The following is a 25,216-nucleotide window of genomic DNA, read 5'->3' on the forward strand; positions in this document are numbered from 1 at the left end:
GTAGAGAAATCTTCCAGAGTTAAGGCTTGGGATTTCTAGAGATGTCATTCAATGTCACTAACCTTCCACTGCCTGTGGAGTTTCCTCACAGCTTCCTGTAGACTGTGTTGTTCTTGTTCAGGAAGGATGTCAGTGAGTTCATCACAAGCTTTCAGAAAGGCATTTAGGACTCTCTGGTCCAACTGGTTAAAGAATTCCTGAGGTTGAAGTACAGAGTGAGAGGGTGAAGTTGGTTACTGGTGATACAGTCACTTGCTAGCATGAAGTTCCCTAAAGCTGTTTACGTTTCAAGGTTATTTCTGCTGTAATGTTGGAAGCTGAAATCAAGTTAAAGGACTACTTCCAGCTATTTACAGTCCAAAGAATTAATGTGTTCTTGGACACTCAGCCAATACATGAGATGGTGGTTTAATAGCAATATGTTTCAAACCCATATGCTTAAGTAACAGTTATAATGCAGACATGAATATTTATTCATCTGAAAGCAGTTGTGGATGTGCGAGCCTGTCAGAATGTAGATTAGTGTCCTCGCTCCAAAGGTTTTACTGGCAAAATCGATCCTATGCTCTAGGKGCTCTTTTCTCCGCGCTTTCTGGTTGCTCACATTCCTCAATGAGAAAGGTGGTTTGGGTTTAGGATGCCTTTTCCCCTTCTCTTTTTCCAACTTTAACATTGGTTTGACCTGATCAATAAAATTTCTATATATAAAGCAAATCCATGTCAATTGCAAAATTAAGGAAGCTTTTCACTTGAATAAAATAGTCATGCATTCAAAGTTTCTGTGAGAAAGATCAGAGAATTTACTCACGCTATGTTTCCTCAGAAGTTCTTCAGGATTCCCTTTTTCTTTTAAGCAACAATTGGCAATCTGTATTACTTTCTCCAGTTCTGCTCTAGATTCCTCAAATTTCTTCATCAAACGGCTATTTGCTTCTATGTTTTTTCTCCAGTCACCAGCTTTCCTGACCATATTCTGAGTTGTAAGCAAAGAAAATGAGCTGGCACTTTCTCACTGATATTTATTTGATGTCTTTTGCCATAATCTTACATAAAAATGCATTTGATTGGCATTGCTGTTCCAAACATATGCAGTTTAGAACTGTTTCTCTTCTCCCTCTCATGTTCCTTGTCTTCTAATTTTAATATCTATGCAAAGGCTCATGCTAATGTCATCCTTCATTGATATAAAAATGGATACCAGCTAATACTGATGTCTGTGATATTTTCAAAATGCCTACGCCATTTGCCTAGTGCTTTCTTCCTGAAGTCTGCCCTCAAAATGTAAAGCAGCTGATATGGTTAGAAGCTTGGCATTCATTTTTTCCTAACAGCAGACTACCTCCTCTCATATAAACAAGGGAAAGGGAAAGGGGGGGGGAAAGGGAGAAAGGGGAAAAAAACGAGTAATTTGACCTCTGTATCCTACTAGTTCCATGCTAAAGGTCTTCTGACCTAGAGGAGGTTTGCAGAGTTATCACACTATCAGGTCAGATGTGCAAACAGGTAGAAGGCTACTTAAAAGACACTACATATAATGTAATTTCTTTCTCCCCGCCTCCTCCAATGTATGTAAGTTCTGCCACTCAGAAAGCACCAATACATCTGCAACAAGGTAATTCCAACACCATTTACCAACTACACACTTTACTATCCTCACTGCTTACTAATTCCAGTTTAAGAAATTATAATGCTTTTATCCAATGAGCTAATCAAATATGTGGTTCTTAATTTAAACATGTTGTTAAATTTTTTTTCAAGTTTCCAGATAAACTCTGCACAATAATAAAATCACACAGAATTGTATTCCTCTCAAGACCAAAACCCAGTTTCCAGATCCGTTAATATTTTAAGCCTGGCTATGCCACATTATATAGGTTTACTTTCTAACATAAAGGGAGATAAATCACCATCCCTCTTCATGAAAATAATTAATGCCCCAAATGGTAAATTTATCAAGTGACTACTGTATCTTCCCCTGTAACTATGATTATAACTTAAACAAACCGTTTCTAAATGATAAATCAACCCCCCCCAAAAAAAAAAACTACAGATCTTTCAGTAGAACTCAGAAAGTAGAGTAAAAATTTTGAAATCTCCTGATATCTCTTAGGGATAACTCTTTTACTGACTTTCTGTAATTTAAAATTCAGTTTCAACGGCCTTATGCTGCACAATAATTRCCTGAAAATGAATGCAATTGAACTCAAAATCTGGAAATCTGAACCTAGACAGTAGTGGTTAATTTCATGCTGGACTTTAAGTTAATAGTCACCAAATTATCAATATTTCTAATCACAAAAATAGAATTTTACAGATAAAGGTGATTCTAGMCCAAAGAATAAGTTTTAAGTTTTTACATTAATAAATTTAAACACGTATTTGTAAATTTCTATATTCACACTATTGCATTTCCTGGAGAGGTGTAAAGCCCAGCAATATAAGCATTTACAGAAACTTCCGTCTTCCATGCTTTATGTGAAAGGTGATACTTGGGAAGATGGGAGTAAATAATTAGCCAGGATAAGGAATTCAAGAATTCAAGAGAAAAAAAATATAAAAAATATAATAAAAAGTGGTGCAGTCCTAATGTTGGGTCTCAGGTCTCTCACTCAAAAAGGACCATGATGTGTGGAAGTTCTCCTCAAACACTGGGTTCCCTGAGAGGTCTGAGGCACGCTTCCCTCCAAATAACTACATCCTAACTTCCCTGACCATTTGTTAGCTATTACGGAGAAGCCCTTCAAGAATAAGTTGACATCAAGGAGGAGATCAATTAAGCAGGGAAACAGTCAAATGGGTCAGATGCGTATCAACAAGATTTCAAAAATACTTACCGAGATACGACATAATTACCTGAAAAGTAATCTGAATCTGTGTAACTTTCTTCTGAAATGTCAATTGATGAAAATGCTGTAATACTTCACTTGAAGCCACACACTGCAGAACACTCTGACTRTTTCTCTCAATCAGGGACAAAGATTTCTTGCAGTCTTCTTGAAAAGCTACCAAATCCTGAAAGAAAGAAACACATATCCACCCTGGCCAGGAACAAAGGAGAGAAAGGTTTGGCAAAATAACAGGAAGATATTTTTTGACAATAAAAACAAAAGGGACATAGTCAAAGAGCCATGAAAAATAGACTGCACAGAACATTGGCAGGAATTACACAGACCACCCAACTTTCTCCTAGTAGGCAGGATCCTGTACTAAAATAAAGCTCTAGGTATCCGTAAAAAAACCAAACAAACAGAAAACCACAAACATCTATCCTGCCTTTTAGGTAGATTTAGCAAATGCAGGTGGATAAATAATTCTGTGATACAATTTTTACGGGACAGCTATATTTTCTGTGAATTGTAAACAGGCAGCAGTGAAAAGAGATGCAAGAATGACAACTCTCCGTAGCTGGTTAAGATTTTCAATAAGCTTTTTCAATAAGCTAATCTTTCAAGTGAGTTATTGGAATTTAAATATCATTATAAATGACATTTAAATAATAAATAATAAGAATATAAACAATAAATAATAAAAAATAACTTATAAAAATGAGGCGGGTGGAAGAGAAAAAAAAAGAGTAAAAACGCTACCCTATGAATTTGCACAGCCCGGAAAAATATTTTAAAAATCCATTTATGAGGCAACTGATTTGCTATTGAAGAAACACTGGGTTTCACAAAACAAATCTTTTTTTACTATCTATTCAGCARAAGTTAGCACCTGCCAAATAACTGGGGAGATTTCAGTTCCCTGGTTAACAAATCCATCCAGAAGGAACACGTGCTTTTACTATGATGGTCTGGGGCAAGGCAACTGTCAGAGACATGGGAAAAGAGCATTCRGATGAACAGACTCCTCAACCTGCAGATTGGACACATGACTCGGCTGGTGTTTATCAGCTGAAGAGGATTTTCTCAGGAAGGCAACTGGACTGGCTTGACTGAACAGTCAAGCTCATCAGATCACTTTTTTCCCCTAAACAGAATCAAAGCTTGAAACCACTGCAGGAGAACAAGATCCTTCTTGCTGAATTATTGAGCCAATCTCCAGAGTCACAAAGTAATTTATATGGGGTTGGTTTTTTTATTTCTGACACTTCAGTCTGATTTCCATTAGAGGGAGAGGTAGATAGATAGATACATAAAAGCTCTAATATTTACATATTTACTTCTTGGATTGAAAACCTGAGCACTATGAGAGGACATGGGTCTCAATTTTTGCTTACGTCTACCTGACTTCAGGATACATTGTGTTTTATTACCTGGATTGCTCACTTTACTGAATTTCAATCAAGATTCCTAGAAACCTATAAGATGTCAGAGGCAAAAAATCTTTGTAATATGTTTTCTAAACTTACTTGGGCTTTTTGTTTAAGAACAGTTGTAGGTTGTGTTTCAGGATCCAAGATAGAAATTATTTCATTCACTTTTTCAAGAGATTCATAAAAATGTGTGATTTGTTTCTCCAGTTCTTCCAGTGGAGATAGCAGATGTTGGCATTCATACAGCAGGGCACAGCAATACTCCTTAACCTTTTGGTCATTTGAAAGGAAAAAAAAAACTTAAAAAGTAGTAAAATGCAATGAACAGCAGGTTGCTCCAAATGTAGATTTACACAGTTTTTGCCTGCATCTTAAGAGAGATCAWTTCTGATCCTGCAATATTACTTCAAGAAAAGAATATTAAACATAAGCATGGTAGTCTAAAAGCAGTAACTCCTTCCTCATCCTGAATTCAATCCATAGTTACTATAACCATATATTTGCTCAAATGGACATATGTAGCGGGGAAGCTTGCTAATTAAGCCTACATTACTAGAGCTAATTCAGACACAGACACTTTCTTATTAAGCCCTCTTTGTTTGAGTCTTATAGAGCGCTTGCACATATGTTTCCAGCTTAAGTTCAACTTTAGTTAGTAGTTAAATAGTCAACAAGGGTGTGTAGTAGAAAARGTATTCTGCAACCTTGCTCAGCTGGTCTTTGATCCTTGTCAAAGTTGCAAGCATTTCATTTACTTCTTCTTGGGAAACTTCTTTTGTAACAAGCTGTGCTGTCCTTGCAATCATTTTGTATTGAGCTTCCATCATAGGCAACTTCTGCTTAATATTCTGAAACAAATATTTCGAGCAAGTATTTCAACAACAGCATTTTTGAATTTGTGTGAGATACAAGTCTGTTCTAAAGATATATAAGATATATATCCAAAATTTCAATTTTTTTCATCACTGAGTTTAGTGAAGACTGGATCAACTTGCAAATGCATTTGGCATATGCTATGCACACACACACACATATACATATATATGTATTTTGTGCCCAAAAGTACAGTAAGCTCTCCTCAATGTGATTTGAAACTATACAGAAAGAAATATCCAGTAGGACAATGACACTGTTTTGGAAACGTGCTCTAGAAATGTCACTTACAGAATGCAATACATTAGCTAAAGCAGAAATTATATTAAAAATAGTATAAAAATAGCAGTAATGGAATTCTTATGCTCTGTCCTCAAAATTAAAGTTAGATACTTCTCTCTTATGAAGGGAAAAGAAAAAAAATGAAAGAAAGAAACTTACTTCTAAATCTTGTACAAACATCTTCACATCTAGAAAGGACAATTCTACAGGCACTGAAACTTTTCTATTGCTTCCATCCACAAAAGCTGTCAAATGGGCAACACCATCCAGGTATTCTTTCCTCATTTTGTCCAGTTCATCTGCCCGAGCATACTAAGAGAATGTAAAGTAAAATGAAACAAACAAAAAAACTAAACCCCCAAATGAGAAATGTGGCAATTACATAATTACTTAAGGCAATGAATATATCTTCAGAGCAACTGTTTGCTAGAAAAATTGTGATGAATAAAATACAAAATAATGGAAATCAATCTTCTAAACTAAAAGTCTGCATTATTTTTAGTTGTACTGATATTGAAAAGAAACAAAAAAATGTCACTCCCTAAACTTCATTCACAGAACATATGTCAAACGTTTTTAAGTTCTGGGCTATTCCAGGAATCCCAAACATTCACTTGTTTCTAACCTGGAATCAGCATCCCAATTCATTTCTAATCCCCGAAGTATCAGTTTCAAAAGTACATCAAAGAAAACAGAATACAGAAAGCTTAGAAAAGCTGAAGGAAAAAGATGTCAGAAAAAGAAGTGTTGGCTGGAGAAAAGGAGAACGCAGGACACATCAGAAAGCAGACAGGAGCTGTATGAAGGAAATGACAAAACATCAGTGAGAGAAGCTGCGCAGCCAGCACATGAAAGAAAGCTGCACAAACAGGGCAAGAGGCGTATTTAYATTCTGGGCATTACAGGTTCCACAGCGAATCACCCTAAACAACATCAGCAAATAAAGCTTGAGAATATTCTAATGAATAGTTCAGAAAAGTTAAAATACAAAAGGGGACAATCATTGTTTGGTTTTCCATGTAACTTCCAGACTATGATGGACATAATCGTGCCAGTAAAGAAAAAAGGTTCAGCATCTTCAAATACACAACTGCTACTTTAAAGTCACTGACAGGAGAAAATGCCATTAGATACATAATGATTCCAGCAAAAATATTTTCTGATGTGTTTATGAKATACAAAATATTTTTGAATAGTTTTTTTTATATCCTCTCTCTTCTTTCTAAGGAGCATATAAAAAACTTCTTTTCCCCCAATCAGTTGAACCTCTTACATGAGCTAAAGGTAATAAAAGAAACATCAAACTTGTTTGGATAACACATTTGGTTAATTAGCACTGTAAATGCTGTTTCAGTACAGTTACTGAGTGCAACTTTCACTGAAGAGCATTAAGATATATTCATTTTCAACATTTAGCTTTATAGAGTTTATTTAATTAGTTATTTAAACCAATCATTTTTAAAAAGAATATTAAGAACATATATTAATAATATTCTATGGATTAACACAGGCAACTATAAAGCACTATTGGTTATACTAGCTGAAAATGTCAAAAAATTTTCCATATGTCCAAAAAAATTTCATATGTCAAAAAAAATTCAATTCCATATAATTGAAAAAATAAAAAGTARCTATTTAAAAGTAACAAGTAACAAAGGCAAAGACACATACTTGCTTAACTTGCATAAACAATTCTCTCCATCTTCCATTTAGTAACAGAAGTTGCTGCTTAAGATCTCTGGAAATGGTCTCATCACATGTTTCAATTAGAAAATTACCAGCATCATTCATGGCTGTGTGCTGTTGGATCCAATGAGGCAAATGTCGGAAGAAATCCTGAAGAACAAAATGACACCACCTTTCCTAAACCTTTGCAAAAAGTCATTAGCTAGAATCATGACATTAAAATCTAGTCAATGGCTTAATAAAGCTCTTTGAACAATTATCCTCTGAAACACTTCATACTGGGCATGCTAGAGCAGGATTTTTAAGTCTGTGAACACAACCTACTGAATTAAAAATTGTCACCATTTTACTCATAGCTCATCTTTACTCCAGTAAGTACCTTCAGTTAAATTAATGGAACTCCCAAAGAGAAAGGATTTGATCTCTAATTGGAAATACTGTTAGAGTCATCTAATTTCTGTCTTGTACTGAGTTAGTATGGGCTGATAGCAACTTGGAGCATGTACAGACCACAGAGATCTTTCCCCTTCTGTGAATCACGTGCAGCTTAGCAAGGCCTGGTGCCCCAGGAGACCTGAGCAGACTGGTGCTCCACAGCTGCTGCCCCTTGGAGGAGTATAGTAGTGAAGGGAGGGCTGTCACTGATTTTTCCCCTGCTCTGGTGAGACAACCTAAATAGCCAAGCCATTCTGAAACGCTTCTGCATGTCTTGGAGGAACTACATTCATCCACATGAATTGATAAACAAGACAAATTGTCCCACTTCTTCATTCTTCCTTTTTGCTTGCCAAGAGCCCAGGAAATTTTTCCTAAAAATAGGTATCTCCAGGCAATAAGGCTACAGCTATAGCAGCAAACTGAACAGGACTCCATCACTGTCCCGGGATTGTCCACATTTAATTGTTAATACACTCTCTGATACAGTTTCAGCTTGTGCCAGACACACTTCTCCCAGAAAACACACAGTTCAACAGAGAGCACAGGACAAGGATTGTTTTCAACAGACTGAATCAAAGAGGCCACCTTCTTCTGGGGAAGAAATAGAGTAGCCACAAGCATACAAGCTGAACCACGTCATTTTGTCTTTMGGACCAAAGAATGGGCACTGACCCACTTTATTTAAGGCCACATATCTAGCCTATTAATTCCAACACTGCTCATCTGACAATCATGCTTTGCTCAGGGGTAGATGCGAGAAAGCCTAGTCCAACTGTACCATCAGCTGTCTCAAATTTCCAATCTACAGCTCTGAAATAGCTTATACATGTCAATACTTGCCCCATATACAAATATTTCCAATACAGCCAAAAAGCAAATGTCAAATATAATGCCTAAACTTGCAGAAGATTGAACTGAATAATATAGAGTATTTAAATTCCTAAAGCTCCGATGGCTAAAGAGTACAGCTGTTCTATATGACTGTATCAATAAGTAAGCTTTATCTTGTAGAAAATTAAATGTTTGAATCTTCTTCCACTCGTAGTGGAGCACAGGCTTTTGTTGTGCTCATGATAACAATGCTGAATCTATCAAGAAATGCCATAAAGCATTTCAGATACATCACATTAATGCTTTCCCACAATCTTGTTTTCCTGCCGGGCATGCTGAAAGGAAAATTAACACAGCTGTCCTACTCTTTGTGAGCACAACCAAAGCAAACTACTACTGAACCTAGCAATGGTTAAGCTTAAGCCTTACTAGAGGTCAAGAAGGAATGAGCTCTCTGTTCCTGTGCACTTATCCCCACAAACTATTGCCTTCCCTCAGACCCTGCTGGGGAGTCTCTCCACTTCAGAAGCCAGCCTAAAGCATGTGCTAAACTTGGGTGAGTCTAGGATGGTATGGCGGGAGCACACATCAGTCCCTATCATCCAGTCAACCAAAACAACGCAACTTTATAGAGCTATCCCTGCATGAAAACTAGGAGCTTTCTCATATGMCTTGGATAATGCTGCTGGGGAAAGGTGCTGTACGGCATGGTTACAAGGCAGTTGTGATACTAAGTGTTTAAGAGGCACTGCTAGTATAAGGGAGTTGTAGAGCAGTTGTTTTATTTGCTGATATATTTGCCATTAAATTTCATGTAATTATACAGAGAGAAATCCAAGTGCATACTGATCTTTTTCGCAAACTTTTCTGTGTTACAGGTTCACAGTAAGGCTTCTGAAGGCAGAGAAACTAATGTGAAAGCCAACAGACCAGTTTTCACTTTTGCAAATGGAACAACAGTACCGTTACTGGTTTTGAAATCATACTGTGATAATGAAGAAGAGGAAGAAAGTACGGCAGCACAATATGGAGCTACTCTRATCTATGCCTAGGATAGAATACAGTGCTTTCGAGTGATGCAGGTAAGGGCAAGGTTTGCAAATGAGAACCAGTTAAATCTTCATGTCCTACTACTGATATATCTGTGGCTTAAGAGAACAATTATTGAAACTATTTAAATAAGTTTTATGCCACATTCCATGCAATCATTATGATCTTTCATGTGGGAATCCATTTGCTTGAGCTGGTATCTGTAGAGCTATTAACTGTACAAATCAATATATTACAAGAGTTTTCTTTTTTTAAATCTTTTTTTAACTTAAGTAACCAAACACTAAAATCAATAAATTAGAAGAACCATCCTTGAAACTGTCTAAAAATATTTTACTTCTGTGGAGTTCTAGATTTAATATTAATATTAGAAGTACTTTTTAAAATATGCATCTCAGTCTAGAGGTAGATTTTGTTATGTCTTAGTAATCTGTCACCAGTTTTGAGCCAATTTAAGAAAAAAATAGCATTTCAGGAATAGTAATGTTTTCATATCTAAGGTTTTCAGCGAGGCTATTTAAAACTGTTCAGATAGTAGAAAGATTATAAGTAGTCMTATGCACTTTTGGATTTAGGCTAGATGTCAGAAGAAATATATACTGTAGGGACATGTTGAGATATCCGCTTTGAAAATTTGTTTGAAGGTAAAGTTATAAAATTGATCAGAGAGGTATATAGGTTTTTTTACTTAATTCGTACATAAGGATATAAGAATATTTTGTTACTGACCTTATCAGATGAGCCTCCCTTCTTGCTCACTAATAATAACATTTGATGTTATTGTAGTATGCCAGACTACTGAATCCTTTTCATAGGTTTATTTTTATTTAAAAAGTATATTCTCCTACATCAATTCAAATTACAAAATTTCCTCTCCCTCTCCCCACAAATTATACTGCTCTACCATGTAACATGAAATAGTCTTTCCTGAACTGGCATCAGTTTGACATCTTGTTACCTATGAAAACCAGAACTGAAAACATCATCATTAGTTAGGTCAAACTGGGTCAATATTGAAGTTTCACAAACATAAGTCTTGCTGCTTCAATACTCTAATATTACAACACAATACAATACTAAAACAATCTTTATGATTGCAGGTCTTCAAAACAAACTCTCTAAAATATTTCCAAAACACCAGAGAAAATGGATTAATTACTTGCCCATCAAACATAACTCCACACATACAGACAATGTTGTCTTCTGAAGATAATTAATACTGAAAGCTGTCATCTCTATGATGAAAATAAATGAAAAAAAAATTCATTTATATGTCCTCATACATAGCATGCGACTATGCAGTTTGGTGTTAAGAGCTGTTTTGCCTTTGTTTTCAGTGGAATATGTAACAACGCTATCCGTGAGCAATGCTGCTGTCCTAAGTTCATGTCAAAGATGCCTCTAACCATGTCCTCACAGATGACACTTTCCTTCTTTGCCTGTATATATAGAAATATTTGTTCACACTATATATGCAAACRCTGAAGCTCTTAAGAAGAATGCAGACCGTGTACCAGAAACTGAAAAATATTCTGAGTGTTGAGATAAGGACTTAAAGATATCCAGTTGATTGATAAATATTGAAAAGTCTCACCCTAACCCCTCACCCTCTTCTATGACACTTTGTAAAACAAAACAAAAACCAAAATACATCCCATATTCATAATTTACAAAATACCAAATATAGATGCTATTATTCCATACCTTTTTTGACTGTTCAGGCTGTTTCAACATTTTTTCAGCATCCTCCAGCCAGGCCTGCAGACCTGCAACGGTGCTGCTGTACCTGTCCCAATTAGCAATTACCTCTTCCAACATGCTTCTTACACTTCTCACCTCTACTGAGAGGTTCCTCCATTGTGCTGTTGTTTCATTCATGAATTTCATCACATTCTCAACTTCTTCCACTGAGATACAAAAGAGATAACGATTGTTTATGTTATTATTATTTTTGTAAAGCTCAACTTTATGCTATGCTTATCCATTCCCATTAGGGAATTATAATTCAGTAAAACATCTATTTCTGTGGGTGTTTACATTCAGTTTACAGCCCAATTTCAGTGCAAAATTATGACTGAGTAATTACACCTGTATTCTAAACACTGAGGATAAGTACATAAAAAGAGTGCAGCATTAACAGAGTCACATTGTATATTCAGTATAGTGTTCAACTGCAGCAGAAGAAAGCAAAAGAGAAAGTTTCCTTAAAAGCAGAGATTACAAATGTATAACATACAAATATATTAGGACTATACTCAGTAGCATTGAAAATCTGATCACCTTTACACTGACTTTGAAATCAAACTGCTGCTATTTTTTGACATTTAATTTTTAATATTTTCTTCAATGTAATAAAGGAACATGTGTCTCTATTACAGAAGAAAAGAAGAGCGAGGGGAAAAACAAACAAAAAACCCCCCAAACCCAGAACAGACAAATCTTGAGAGTTAGTAAAACATTCAAAATAGTGACCTTTTAAAAAATTAAGTTTCCAGTTCTGGTGTCCTTAATTTTCACTGCTGTTTCTGTATTCACATGAGTGACTATCTGCTTTCTATAAAATTATTTTAGACTGGATTTTTTAAATACTATGGGTTAAATCTATTAATTTTACATTTTGTAAGAAGAGCTAGCCAAAAATATTTATGTTTATAAAATTTGAGTTGAGTGCCATCATCAACAAAAAAACCCATTTTTTTCTCCACATCTGCTAACCACTTTATCGGCTGCAGCAACCCTCCACAGATATTACTGTATTATTATCTCAGTGGAGATTAAAATGATCTTACGTCTGTAACAAATTAGGTCAAACATTGCCCTCATGCATTCTCACTGAACCCAGCAGTGCTCTTTAGGAATTACAGGAGGCAACTGTTGAACCGGTTAGTCATTTTTCACAAGTATATGCATACATCAAGTATCATTTGGGTTCCTCTTACAAGTTTTCAAAGTTAACGAAGAATCTGTAACAAGTCAGGGGTACTACTTCACTACAACAACACTAGGACTGAATCTCTGGTCCTTTTTCTATTAAAGCAAGCAGCGACAGGGAGCACTCCCAGGCACCAGAACAGCACCTTCCTGACTCCTAACTTGGTGTCTACCCACTTTTGGTCCAGATCTACCACACTCACTGAAACAAACCCTGGGCAGAATTCAGAAGTTAGCACAGATCAGCGACTCTTCCCAGTAGGAAGTCTGAACATGACCAGTCTCTTCTGGAGAGCAGGAAAGCTTAACAGCAGGAACGCAGGCTGTTCTGCACCAGCTAACCTTATGCTAGCGATAATATAAAAATACTGTCAGAGGTATAGTCCCTCTGATGGACCACAGCTGCTTTCCAGCTGTACTGTAGGGATGAAACAGATATAAAGAGATCTTTTTAGAGGATGTTTATGTCTGAAGAGATTAAAATGGTGTCCCCATGACAACAGAAACAAAGGTATTTACCTGAGCCATTTGCTTTGGCATACATTTCAGCTGCTTTCTTCAAGATCTGATATGTAACTTCATACTGCTCAAAGAATTTACTATTTTCAATAACAGACTGAAAAAAACCAAAAAAATTACAGAAGAGAATATAAAGATATGTTAAGAATAACAATAGCTTCACTGAAATTAATGTACACCACAACAGTTACAATACTTCACTATTGCTCCATTCATTTATAGAACAATATCGAAATTTCACCAAATCAATGATAGAGCACAGTCCCCTCTCACAAATTCAGTTTATTTGCTTTTTGTATGGAAAGAATATTTAACTTCCTCTGAGGCCATCTGCTAGCTGCTTAGTCTTGCTAGAACTCATATGAGTATGATAATTTGAATGTGCACAAACCAAACAAACTATGGAATAATTCAATTTAATGGAAACTATTCCTGTACTGAAAGCAAACTGGAATCATCTGAATAAAAAGAAATTTTCTTTTCTATAGAAGGTCACTAAAAAATTCAAATATACTTAAGCTTTAAAAATTGCTCCTTTGCAGAAAGGCAGATTTACGAAATATATTTGACTGTGCTTCAGTTTTCTTTTCTCTCTTTCACAAATGTTAAAAAAACCATGAAGGAAACTCTGCACAAAGAGATGCTGGTTTTTTTTTAAGTGCAACAGAATGTTTTTCCATTGGGAGCTATATGTTAGCTATGTAATGTGTTACAGAGTGATGAATACCTTATATGGAAATATTTTAGTCACAAAATTATGTCACTTTATCTACTAAACAGCATTGACTACTCTATTTTTTAACATTCTTTCAGAAACATTAATTACATTAAATGTCTGAATGTCTGTATTATTACATTTCTATATTATACAAATATATTATCACATGTTCTCTTGCACTACCACTGCTATAAAGGAAGAAAACTCTTTTTTCTTTTTTAAAAAAATAGGCTTTCAGATTGTCTTGCTAAAAGTACTTATGTGGTGCTTTGGAATGGTTTTGCAACCTGTGCTACTGCTCATGTTTTCCCAGTTACAGTCATACATATTTAAGACGAGTACATCTCAGGTATGTCTACACAAGCTTTGGAATGTCAGAGTGGACAAACTTCTACATATATTAGCATCATTTTGGTATAACAGAAAAAAGAAATGAAAAAGAAGATTTAAAAATGAATCCACCAGCTAGAACAGATATAAAAATCTCCCATTTAAATACCTTTTATAGTTGCCAAATCAACACAGATAGTTACTGCATAATTTAAAAACGTATTTACAACCACGGAAATTAGAAGTAAAGAACAATCAGAACTTTTCTCTGCATTGTCATTAAAAATGTATTCTGTAAGTATACAGAATTGCATGCATTACCATGAATTATGCAATAAACTCCTGACTTTTCACTTTTGCCATCTCCCCAACATAGACATTTTACTCTGAACCAAAAACACTTCATTAGAGAAATTAAGAGACAGTACCAAACTACTTATGCAATATTGATTTCAAGAGCGCCTAGAAATATTTTCTAAAACTAAATAGTCTATAATCACTTTACTGAGTAATAATCTCTCCTACTTGACAAAATGCCTTAAAGAAAATACGTCGTTGTTCCCAAGTGTATATAGCTGTAAGGGAAAAAAAAAGCRTTAATGCCTTAAGAACAGCTATGGGTTAAAACCCATGGATAACTCTACCCTAGCATCCTAATATTTCCACTACACATGAGGCTCTGCTACTGTACTCTTCAGATTGATGATGTACAATCTATGATAGCCTTTACTTATGAYATATGACATGTTAGTGAAAAAAAGACAGGATAAAGTAGAAATGCACCACTTTTATTTATAAGTTAGAATATATAAGTATATTCAAGGTGTATATGTATAAGTATATGCAAGGTATATGTCCTAACCAGAGCCAGAGTGTACACTGGCTCCTAGAATACCAACACTTCTCAGTCTGCTTTGATAGAGAAGCAAAACAAGCCCATTTTTTATCTCCTACTAATATAGTCACGATACTGACTACAGCTTTCCTACTTAAGAGCTTTATTTTACTGGAAGAGTAACACTCAGCTCTTGCTCCTAGAAACTTGCTGTTAGTTAAGCCAAAGTAAATAAAGACTCTTTTCCATCACTTAAACCCTGGAAGGAGCCAAAAGAGAATGCCATCAGGAGTGTAACCGAGCTCTACCTATCTTCTTGTCCTTGGACAACTTCCTCATTTTGATGTGATCCAGTTTCATAAATGATGTAAGGAAGTATATTTTCCCCCAATGACCAACTCAGCATTAACAGCCTGAAGCACAGGAGTAATTGAGGAAGTCATAAAATAACATACAGATTCACTGCTTAATGTTCATTTTAAATGAAAAAATAAGAATGTGATATAAAATAATAAGCCAAAATTCAAGCTATCCACTCTCTCAATTACTTCTCTTGTCACCTTTTAGCACTCTTAGAGACAGTGCTATGGAGCATAAAAATGTACTATAACTCCTAGTTACTGCACATCACTCTAGCAAACAGTGTTGTTTTAAATGATCATCAGAATTTTGCAGAGCTTGTCCAGACCACCTGAATTTTTATGGGTCTCTAACTGTTAAAACATACAGAAGGAAAAGCATAAGTAGATCTTCAATTCTCACTTTGCAAGGGAACTTTACTGAGTTTGCTTCCAAAGCAATAAGAAGTACCAGCCTATGGGGCCATCAGTAATTTTCTCTACAAAGTGCCCTGGCTCTAAATGGGATATGAATTCCTTCCAAATTGAATTCTCCTGTTCACTTCTTTCTCATTTGGGTTAGAGAGAAGGGAAAAAAATATTTACCTCAACCCTGCTTTTGAAAACATACTTGCACTCATACTTGTGCACTAGTGGTATCATTCTGCCAGCCAGTTGGCACTGCAACAATGGATTTAACAAGATACTACAGGATAAGACTAAAAGGGAAAGCATCAATGAGCATTTATCAGTCAATAGCCTCTGTTTCTTAAAGCGATRTATGGATGATTCAGAGCTGGAACAATCTCTTTCCAAAACAGAAATAAAATATCAGATTTAATATTCTAATGTTGACCAGGAGGGGGCAAATTATTCCTTAAAAGAATAAAATGACTCCTGTAACAATATATTATATTCCATAAATACACAGATGCAGCATTACTTTTTCCCTCAGTTGGAGGACTTCCATTTTTTTTTTTTTTAATATGTACTGTGGGGGAACTGCATCCACCTTCTCTCTACATATTGTATTGTGTATTAGCACTACAAAAGGCACTGTACAGTTGTAAAGTGAGTCAAAATCTTGGATTCAGAACCTCCAGGTACGCTCAGTAAGTTGGTAGTCTGGGACATTATTTCTGATTTAGAAGAGATGGTGCAAGGAGCATGATTTTCACATTYGGCCTTCTGACTAAGGTTCTTCCATGGAGAAGGCACATTCACCTCTGAAAAGATATGCCTTAAGAATTCAGTCATAAAGYTGTTAACTGGTAAATGTCATTTCTGTTTCTGCTTTTTATTTATTCATTTCCAATCATTTTAAATGTAAATATTTGAAAAAAAATAAAAACAAACCCAACTTACAATATAATTTTGAAGAAGTAGTTCTACTGACTCTCGTCTTCCGTATTTGATAATCCATGATTTTAATTTCGATTCAGCAAGGACTAAGAGTGACAGTAGACGGTACTTCAGTTCCAGAAACTCCATTTTCAACAGATGGAGATCAGATGAAGAGGCAACAAAATTAAACCTAAAAAATGAATCATACTGTAGTAAAACAGCAATACTCATTTTGCAGAAGAGACTGGAAGCTCTAGTTATGGGTGAGATATTTCTCTAATCTTTGATCTATTTCAGAGTCTACAAATATATTTAATTTTGCATGATGATAATTCTGATGTCTGCTCATTAACAGTAAATGAATTATTGTTGTTTATTCACAGAATCATCAGTTAACATCTGTTACTAAGTTTTGCAAAGTCATTTTTCTTTTTTCTTTCATATGCATCTGAAGTGTTGTTACATAACATTTGTTCAGGGGCAAGTAATAAAAGGATCAATGTAAAAAAGTATTACTTTCCAGTATTGCTGACTCTCATCAATCTTTAATGCACCATGCTTTTCAATATATTTTTATGTATATTGGGGGGGGGGCAGTTCCTTCTATTGTTTTTTTCATGCTTGCTACTGAGAAATATAATTAGACAATGATTTCTACATGAACAGATTCTAAAGCAAACAGGTTCCCTTTCATTCACAGAGGATTTTCATTTCAGATTGAAAGCCTTACCTCTCTGCCATATCCTCTAAYTGGTCAGATGGAACAGGCACTCCGTTAACAGACCTGGCCCGGTGGATCTCATGGAAAGTCTTTTTGTGACCATCTACGTTTTTCAGCAGATCCTGATTTGATTTAAAGGGAGAGAGAGATTGTGAGAGAGAGAAGGCTCACAGTAGGCTACCTAACTAATAAGCATAATTTTAAGGCTGCACTGATGACTCAATGTAGTTAACTATTTGATCATGCTGTCACATTTGCATGCAAGGTTATGTGTATTATAAAAGCATTTACAGCAGCTTGAACATTTACATAGGTAACCCCCTTATAAGACGCTCTGCAAAAGCAGTGTCTAATTTAAAACAGAGGATGCATACACTGCAGAGGTTTAACAAAACATGAACTCTTAACTACATTTAAATAATCCCTGAAATGCAGTCTGCAAATACTCTAATATCACAACTGTATAATCTTCCTAAATTTACTGTTTACATCTTTATAACAGATACTAACCTTTATTAAGTATTGATTCAAATATTCAGCGACTAATCTACTCCTTTACGTGAAGACAGAAGATCCAGAGCTCCTTATATAAGTACATATTCAATGTTTAGTGAACTTCTCACTCTCTCAGCATCAAAGGGTTTCAAGATTGCTTTCTATACAGTACACGAATGAACGCAGAACGTGGTACCCAACCTGTGCTCCTGTGATAAGAATTGTACCAGCAAAAACCTTACAGCAGAGCACATTTCAACTGTAACTAAGCAACACTGCTTCAAACGGTTTCCTGGAGATTACTTATTAAAATGAATGACTGGCAATAGTCTCCAAACACATATCTGTACCAATAACAGGCCAAGTCCCCAGAGACTGTGAGGAAACACAGCAGTAGAGATCTAACTGTATACAGACAGCCCTGGCAGAAAACAGGCAGAAGGCTCTTGACACAGGGGACATACGAATCCCCCCCCTCACCTAGGTCAACAAAATGCAGACTAGCGTAATGAGCACAGGCGTCTGTCTGCTTCTGGGTGCTGAAGGAGGATTTCCTTACAGGTAGCATCCAGTGCTTGCACAGCAGAAATCCATAGTAATTCTAATGGCTCAGCACATCAACTCACCTCAACATCCCCATCAACCCACCTATCTTTTCTCAGTTTTCTGCTTCAGCAGAGACCTTGTTGTGAAGGGAAATGAATCAGACTTGCTCAGTTGCAAGTGATGCACTCATTTTACCATGGGGAAAACTTCACTGAGGATATCCTGAGACTAAAGTACTCTCATATAAAGGACAGACTTAGAACAAGTATCTAGGGTAGCTGCATTTGCAACCTTGCCAGACAAGGAAGGATGTCTCTAACATGCGTAAGTAAGTCAATATAAAATATAGCAGTTTTAAACATCTAACATCAACAGGAAGCTCATGAAAACTTACTCCCTAGGTGAAATTCTGCTTTGCAAAATGAGTATGAACAAACAAAGATATTTTCTTGTATTCCTTGATCTTGGTAGTTAGTATTAACTAAAATGAACTTAACTGCTTACTTAATTCCTTGAAGGTTTGTCTAAGTAAACTTATGCATTCTGCATTAGCTGCAAAATGGGCAGAAGCAATAGATTTCCTAATATAACACATTGCCCAATGAGATAAAGATATACAGAAGGTGATGAAGCTATTTTGAAACAATAAAYCTAATCCAACAACTTCCTGATTAAAAAAGTACTCTAAGGCACTGCTGGTATTATMCAATAGCACATCAAGGTTCATCAGTACAAATGCGAGTGACAAAAAATAAATCCAGGAGTTGATATAATTACAACTCCTTCTGTTGAAGCTTTCTTCATCCCATTCCTGTGGGAAAATTCACATGACACAGACTAACCTAAATCAAAGTTTACTTGTTGTAGAGAAATCCCACATTCAACACAGTATTTCAGATGTAAAGAAATCACAGTTAGTAAACACTGTTTTGTTTTTTATGTACACATTAAAAGAAGGTCCTATGGTGTTTACGTTATAAGAGCAAAAAAGCATTTGGCCCACTTTTTGTAATCAAGTAGCAAATCTTATGAATTCTGAAACACTCAATATTTCAAGAAAACTAATCAAACTTAGTATTATGGAAGACTGACCTCAAAAGACAACAATGACTTCTTCTCAGTGTTTTAATATTGTTTTGCTTAAATTTTATTAGCTGGCACTTAACTCAAGCATGTAAAGAACAGCTGAGAGAGAGACTCAGCTCATCTTCCAGYAAAACATTGGTTGTCCATTCTGACTATTTCAAGATGACTGTGAAACTTTTCAGCTTTTCATTATATGGTATGACTTTTTAAAAATAAAAACCACATATCTAAATTGCAAGCAATGAGAAAACTACAATCAAATTTTCAAATAACATCAGCAGAGAAACAGTGTAAAACAAGTCTTACTGCCATAAATGCAACCTTTCTCTACACCGTATTTTTCCCTTTTCCTTTTTATTTTCTGTTTCAGTTTCTTCTATTACTCTCCAACAATTTCTGCCTATATCTTTCTCATAACATACTATGTAAATGCACAGGCAAACTTCACAGTTTAGTTTTAAATGAGAACTTGGATTCAACAAAGAATAAGGTACTAAAATTCACCTGGGAGAGTTTCCTATTTACCACAGCACAGTGGACTTTATGCTATTTGTCATAGCAATACCATGAAAATTCATTTCATTCTATTTTCCCCCAGTCTTGGCTATAATATCAACTGTATTGAATATCAGTGCGCTTAAGTATCTTCTCTCTCTCTCCTCTGTCTCCTTTCTTTCCCGCTCTTACTCCCGCCCCCACCCCTAACAACCTAACAAATTCTTACTGGCTAAAGTATGTACCCAATTTACTAGCTCCGGATTGAACTTTATCCAACAGAGTCCTAGAATAAGGGGGCAATTAACRTATTACTAAATGTTATACATTGTACAGGCAATTAACATATTACTATGWTAATATATATACATACAATAATACATATAGTAATATGTTAATTGCCTGTACAATGTGTAACATATAACATACTACTCTCAGAGAGAAGCAGCAGAGAAAATCAAATGCAATTCTGAACATCGTTTGTAAGATACACAGACAGGATAGTTAAAGCTATCACTGAAAGACACATCATCTTTAGCTACTGTCAAGATGAAGCAACCTTACCCAAAATGAGATGAGTAGAAGGCAACTAGTCTTCGACTCACAAATAATAATCTTTGTTTGTATAGCATGATTGATTTACAACCTTGGATACAATAAAACATAGTTATAGAATGAATACATTTAGATCTACCTTATGTTGTTCAAGCTTCCGATGTATTATATTCGCTGTCTCCTCATGAGCTTGTTGAATAGTTATTTCTTCCCTCAGAGCAGCCTCTGCTCTATAAAGCCAAGCACCTATGGTACCCAAAGGTGCAGGGAGAGATTTATCGAGGTGTACGTGCCAATCAAGTAGCTAGGAAGTAAAAATAAAGAGGATTGAACTTCCTTCTTGCTTAATTGTAAAAACAAGTATTTTTGGGGGGAAAACAGACTCTTTATGTTGCAAGAAAAGAAAGAAAAACAAAAGCATAAGAAAATATGTTTGAGACATAAACCTGGCTACCTCACTTGGCATTACTTCTGGAATTATAGCATTTTCATAGGCAACAAAATCTCTACCAGTATTCCCTGATATATCTATTTCCCTTCTAAAAAGATAACTCAGTTACACAACTGACCACACTTAAATTGGAACAACTGACAAGCTGAAGATCTGGTATTTTGACAATTAACAGTCACAGTAAGACAGATGAGATTGCCTTCTGTTCAATGTCATTTATTTCATACTCTTGCACAAAATCTTTTTTTAATATATTTTCTGTGTGTAAAATTGCAGATGAGTCTCAAAGGACTGTAAAGTTGAGAGTATAGCAGTAAATACCTTGTCTTATTGGCATTCCCAGTTATGGGAGTGTGAAAAATAATGAAAATAAACATGTTAAAACTCTAAAATACTTTTAAATAGTTCCTCTGTTAAATATACAGGGAAATCTATGATGACACACTGAGTAATAATGACTTAATTACTTTTTATTTGGGATGACCACTATTACTCACTTGAGATTTTTCACTCAATTATTACAGACTTACTGTTCTGAATACTAATATGCATACATTATTATTGTAAGTTCAGACCAAAAATAGCATTAAAGCCTTATTTTTTGCCAAAGCATTTAGTATTTGTTATATAGAACCATTTTTTGTTAATAAAAAATATTATACTAGAATTTTACAGGCAGCTTTAGTAATTTACATTAAAATAYTGCAGTTTGAGGGGGAATGGTACTTTTTTTTCTGAATCAATAATGTTTTGAATTTGGCTAAACACTGTTAACATACTTTCAGATAAAGTGAAATCTCTAAGTATAGTCCATGTCTTAGAGTTCATATACTGTCTTTGCTTGAGTACCTGCTAAAAGAGACAATGCAGTAAAGGTTCTCAAAACACACAGAATATAATTCAACACTGGCAGAGATTATTTAGATTTCTAATGCCTAATAAAATCAATATCAAACAGGTGCCTAAATGACTTTAAAACTGTTGTCCTTTATTTAATACAAAACATATAGCATGCTAATTTTCAACTTACCCTGGATGAAACTCTGTCCCAAGCTTGCTTCACCATAGCTTGATCAAGTGATAATTTACCATCTTTCCGTAATGACTGAGTTACAACCTCAATCTGTTTCCTTTTTACCTCGTACTGTACTCTGAAGTGTTTAAATGACTGCACAAAGAGRTAAGCACAGAGTGAAAGACGGAAATTGTACAACGCCTATGGCATACTGCCATCTATATTAGAAATTTATCCTGACGAAAAACCTAATCCTTCCCCAAAAGAATAGCAGTAAATTTGTATGTTTAAAGCCTTCCTTGGATTGCACTTTATTAGAGGTTTTAATACCCCCTAGAGAACACAGGTGGGATTCTAGGTAGGACTTCCAAATTCCCCTTCAGTTAGATAAAATAGCAAACAGGCTAAATGCTGCTTGGGATGGACAGGGATGCTTTTAGAGCAGCCAAACTCCAGAAGAAAATTTAGACTGAAATTTCTATTACAGGTTTAGATGTTCCCCTTTGAGAGATGTGTTAAAAATGAACCTTTAAGCCCTGTCCTCTCCACCTGTCACCTCATTCAGCCTTCAGCCATACTTCACCATCTRAGCTATATCATGCAGGATCTGGAAAGGTTGTACAGACACATGCTCACTTCTAACTAGGACAGCCCTTCTTCATGCTGCTAGAAAAAGATCTGTGTTAGGCAAACCATCTGTGCACAGTTCTAAGTAGCAAAGCTTGAGCTGACATTATAATTCCTCCACAAACGAAGGGCAATCTAATTTTTTTCCTTATTTCTTTAAACTACAGTATGTCAAACTATGTATGTGCAGGCTGCATAAAATTACATGGCACACATTACACACAACCATGCGAATAATCTCTCACCATACAAAGTTTTCCCACTTGCTTACCTGGTATTTCTCCTGTAAGCTTGTCTCTGCCGCTTGTGCACGGGCTAAATCTCTTTCAAACTGCTCTGCCCACACTTTTAGGTCTCTCAGCACCAGTCTATCTTCCTTCTGTGTTTTAGCACAAATTCAAAAAAAATTGCAGCCTATTAATAGAAGTATCATATATAGTCAAGAAATCGACATCTCTCCAGCAAGTTCATTAGTTGTAGGAAAAGTCAATGGAAACGTCTCGGCCAAATTCTCTCATTACTTATCTTCATGCAGGCTAACTAAAAAGCACAGCTCATCTTGGATGTGCTTTTTCTTGGAAGAGAACTTAACATCTAGACACGTGTGAAAACACAATGACTATTTGGGTCACTGCAGTGTCACAGCTATTACTTGCGGTTCTCTTCTGGAGTTAACACAAAGTCATTTAAATATATCTCAACAGATAATTTTTGTCTTCCACATATATTCAGAGTGATTTTCCAGTAAAAGGTAATTTTAATCGGAAGGGATCTCATCATCTTTTACCAATGTTTTATTAATTGGACTCTTATTGCTGAAACTAAAAGGTGTAGTAACAGTATGATCCATGCTTATGCATTCATATTCTAAACGACTTGAGGGGAACCCTTGACATCAAGCTCTAAGTTCAGAAACTGGCAAAATGTTTTGACAGAGAAAGTTTCAGCAAGGAAAATAAAAGAAAGAAAGAAACTTATGTATTCACAGTTTCTTTTACTTCTACTCCATTTTACGGCTTTGAAGAATTGTGTATTTGTTTTCAAGTTTTGCTTTAACACTTAGTCTGTCATGGCACCATTTTTTTGCAAGGCTGCAAAGTTCTCCTCATGATCCAGTGACCAGTAGTGAGGCAGTGAAAAACAGAGAAATGCCAACAGGAAACCTCAGGTCTACGGGCATGTTATATGATAAGGTAACAGTCAACAGAAAAGTCTTGTAGGATACAAGCAGTTGTCTCAGATTTCCAACCATATATGCTGGCCGTTAATCAGAAGGTCCACAAGGCCATATTTCTGTGAAACCAGTGACCGTCAGATCAATTACAGTCAACAAATACTGTACCAAACCATATGAGTTAATCACTTAAAACGAGCGATTAAGTTTCAAACATTACATGAGACAAGGAAAATTGGACCATGTGTTATATAAAAAAGACTAGTCACTTTTAAGAAACAAAGTTCTTTTCTTTTAACGAGATCCTAATCTAAAAGGGAAGTCTATTATGGTTCTTTTCTTTGAAAGCTGCTTCTAATGTGTAAGATATAACTTCCCCTAATCATTTTAACAGCTTGGAACTGCTGGTTGTGGTCCCTTCAGTTCAGCTGAGGGCCTGCCAATAGGAAAGAAACTCTTCAGAGTATTTCTACCTACTCTTTTACAGACCCTCTACTCAAAACAGTGGTAGCTGGTTGGACAGAATTTGAACAAGAGATTGAGGAAATATCCACAGATATTTTATCTGGTAAACCACCAGAAAAATTCTTACCAGACTAGTTGCAGTCAGCTTATTATATTAAAACAGCTGCATTGGAACAGCCTAAAGTTCCTAATAGTTCTTTTCACCAAAAGCAGGTGCCCAAAAGCAGAAGGCATATGTGACACATCCCTGTTCCAGCTATGTGAAATGCTGGCATTTCATTAATGCACATGGCTTCTCAAGCTCCCAGTGCTTCCAACTTGTCAAACCATTTAGATAAATAGAAGAAAAATAAAAATAATGCTATTCTGGTTTGATAGTGCGGAAAGGATTACCTCCTTAGGAGAAGAAAAATGTATAAAGTCATTCTTAACTTACTAAGCTATCAAGAAAAGAACTGTATTAAATGCCTTCCATTCATTAGGAGTCTTAAGTTTAATAAGCCTTTTGAGATCTCTATTAATATTTAGCAGTCAGATCCATAAAAGTAATACTAAACTATGCATCTTAATGGACTGATAGTCTTAAAGCAATCCTAGCAATTGAAACCGTAAGTAAGATATTCCTGAAGTCAARGCAATGATTGCTTCACCATGTTTTGTATATCACTTTTAATTCATACTATAACTTCACTTCCATCAAATACTAAATTTTATTCCTCTAGGACTTGTTTTGTTGTTGCTGAAAATCATATCTTTAACTTAAGTCCTTATGAAAGTCTCTGTGGCTACCACAGTTCAAACAGACTTTTGAGCAAAGTAGTTATTTTGCAAGATTTCCTCTTAATATGGCTTAAAACCATAGTAATGGCCACACCTAGTGTGAACAAGACAATTCTTTTGGAAATAGAGTATCATCAGGATTAAGAATACTTCTATGTTGTCTGAAGATAAAAAGAACAGGAACCGCACAGTATAATTTCTCTGATATTAAGTGAAAAGATAAAGTTAAGAGGTAGCAGTAACTGTGATTCTTTCACTATTTAGTCAGACAACTGTTGTGTGCAATATTTTGTTTGGCAAAAGATATAGATGTTTCAGTAATTGCCTAAATGAATGGTGTTAAAGATATTGTACAGTTCTAAAAAAATATGAT

General features: G+C 35.5%; 1 protein-coding gene across 1 annotated transcript in view; it reads right to left on the bottom strand.

Annotated features, from left to right (window-relative positions):
• Positions 1-25,216, bottom strand: part of SYNE1 (spectrin repeat containing nuclear envelope protein 1) — a 313,359-nt gene that overhangs the window by 210,850 nt on the left and 77,293 nt on the right. The window contains exons 9-22 of the mRNA XM_085308428.1: positions 22,696-22,803; positions 21,813-21,950; positions 20,471-20,635; positions 17,164-17,276; positions 16,455-16,623; positions 12,869-12,965; positions 11,123-11,325; positions 7,085-7,249; positions 5,573-5,725; positions 4,963-5,106; positions 4,355-4,528; positions 2,854-3,012; positions 809-973; positions 63-197 (exon numbers count right to left, since the gene is read on the bottom strand). Of these exons, the coding sequence (XP_085164554.1) occupies positions 63-197; positions 809-973; positions 2,854-3,012; positions 4,355-4,528; positions 4,963-5,106; positions 5,573-5,725; positions 7,085-7,249; positions 11,123-11,325; positions 12,869-12,965; positions 16,455-16,623; positions 17,164-17,276; positions 20,471-20,635; positions 21,813-21,950; positions 22,696-22,803 (2,088 nt within the window). The remainder of the gene's footprint in view (positions 1-62; positions 198-808; positions 974-2,853; positions 3,013-4,354; positions 4,529-4,962; positions 5,107-5,572; positions 5,726-7,084; positions 7,250-11,122; positions 11,326-12,868; positions 12,966-16,454; positions 16,624-17,163; positions 17,277-20,470; positions 20,636-21,812; positions 21,951-22,695; positions 22,804-25,216) is intronic.

The sequence above is a fragment of the Rhea americana genome, unplaced genomic scaffold, assembly GCF_003343005.1.
Source record: "Rhea americana isolate MKP2758 unplaced genomic scaffold, rheAme1 scaffold_275, whole genome shotgun sequence".
NCBI lineage: Eukaryota > Metazoa > Chordata > Aves > Rheiformes > Rheidae > Rhea > Rhea americana.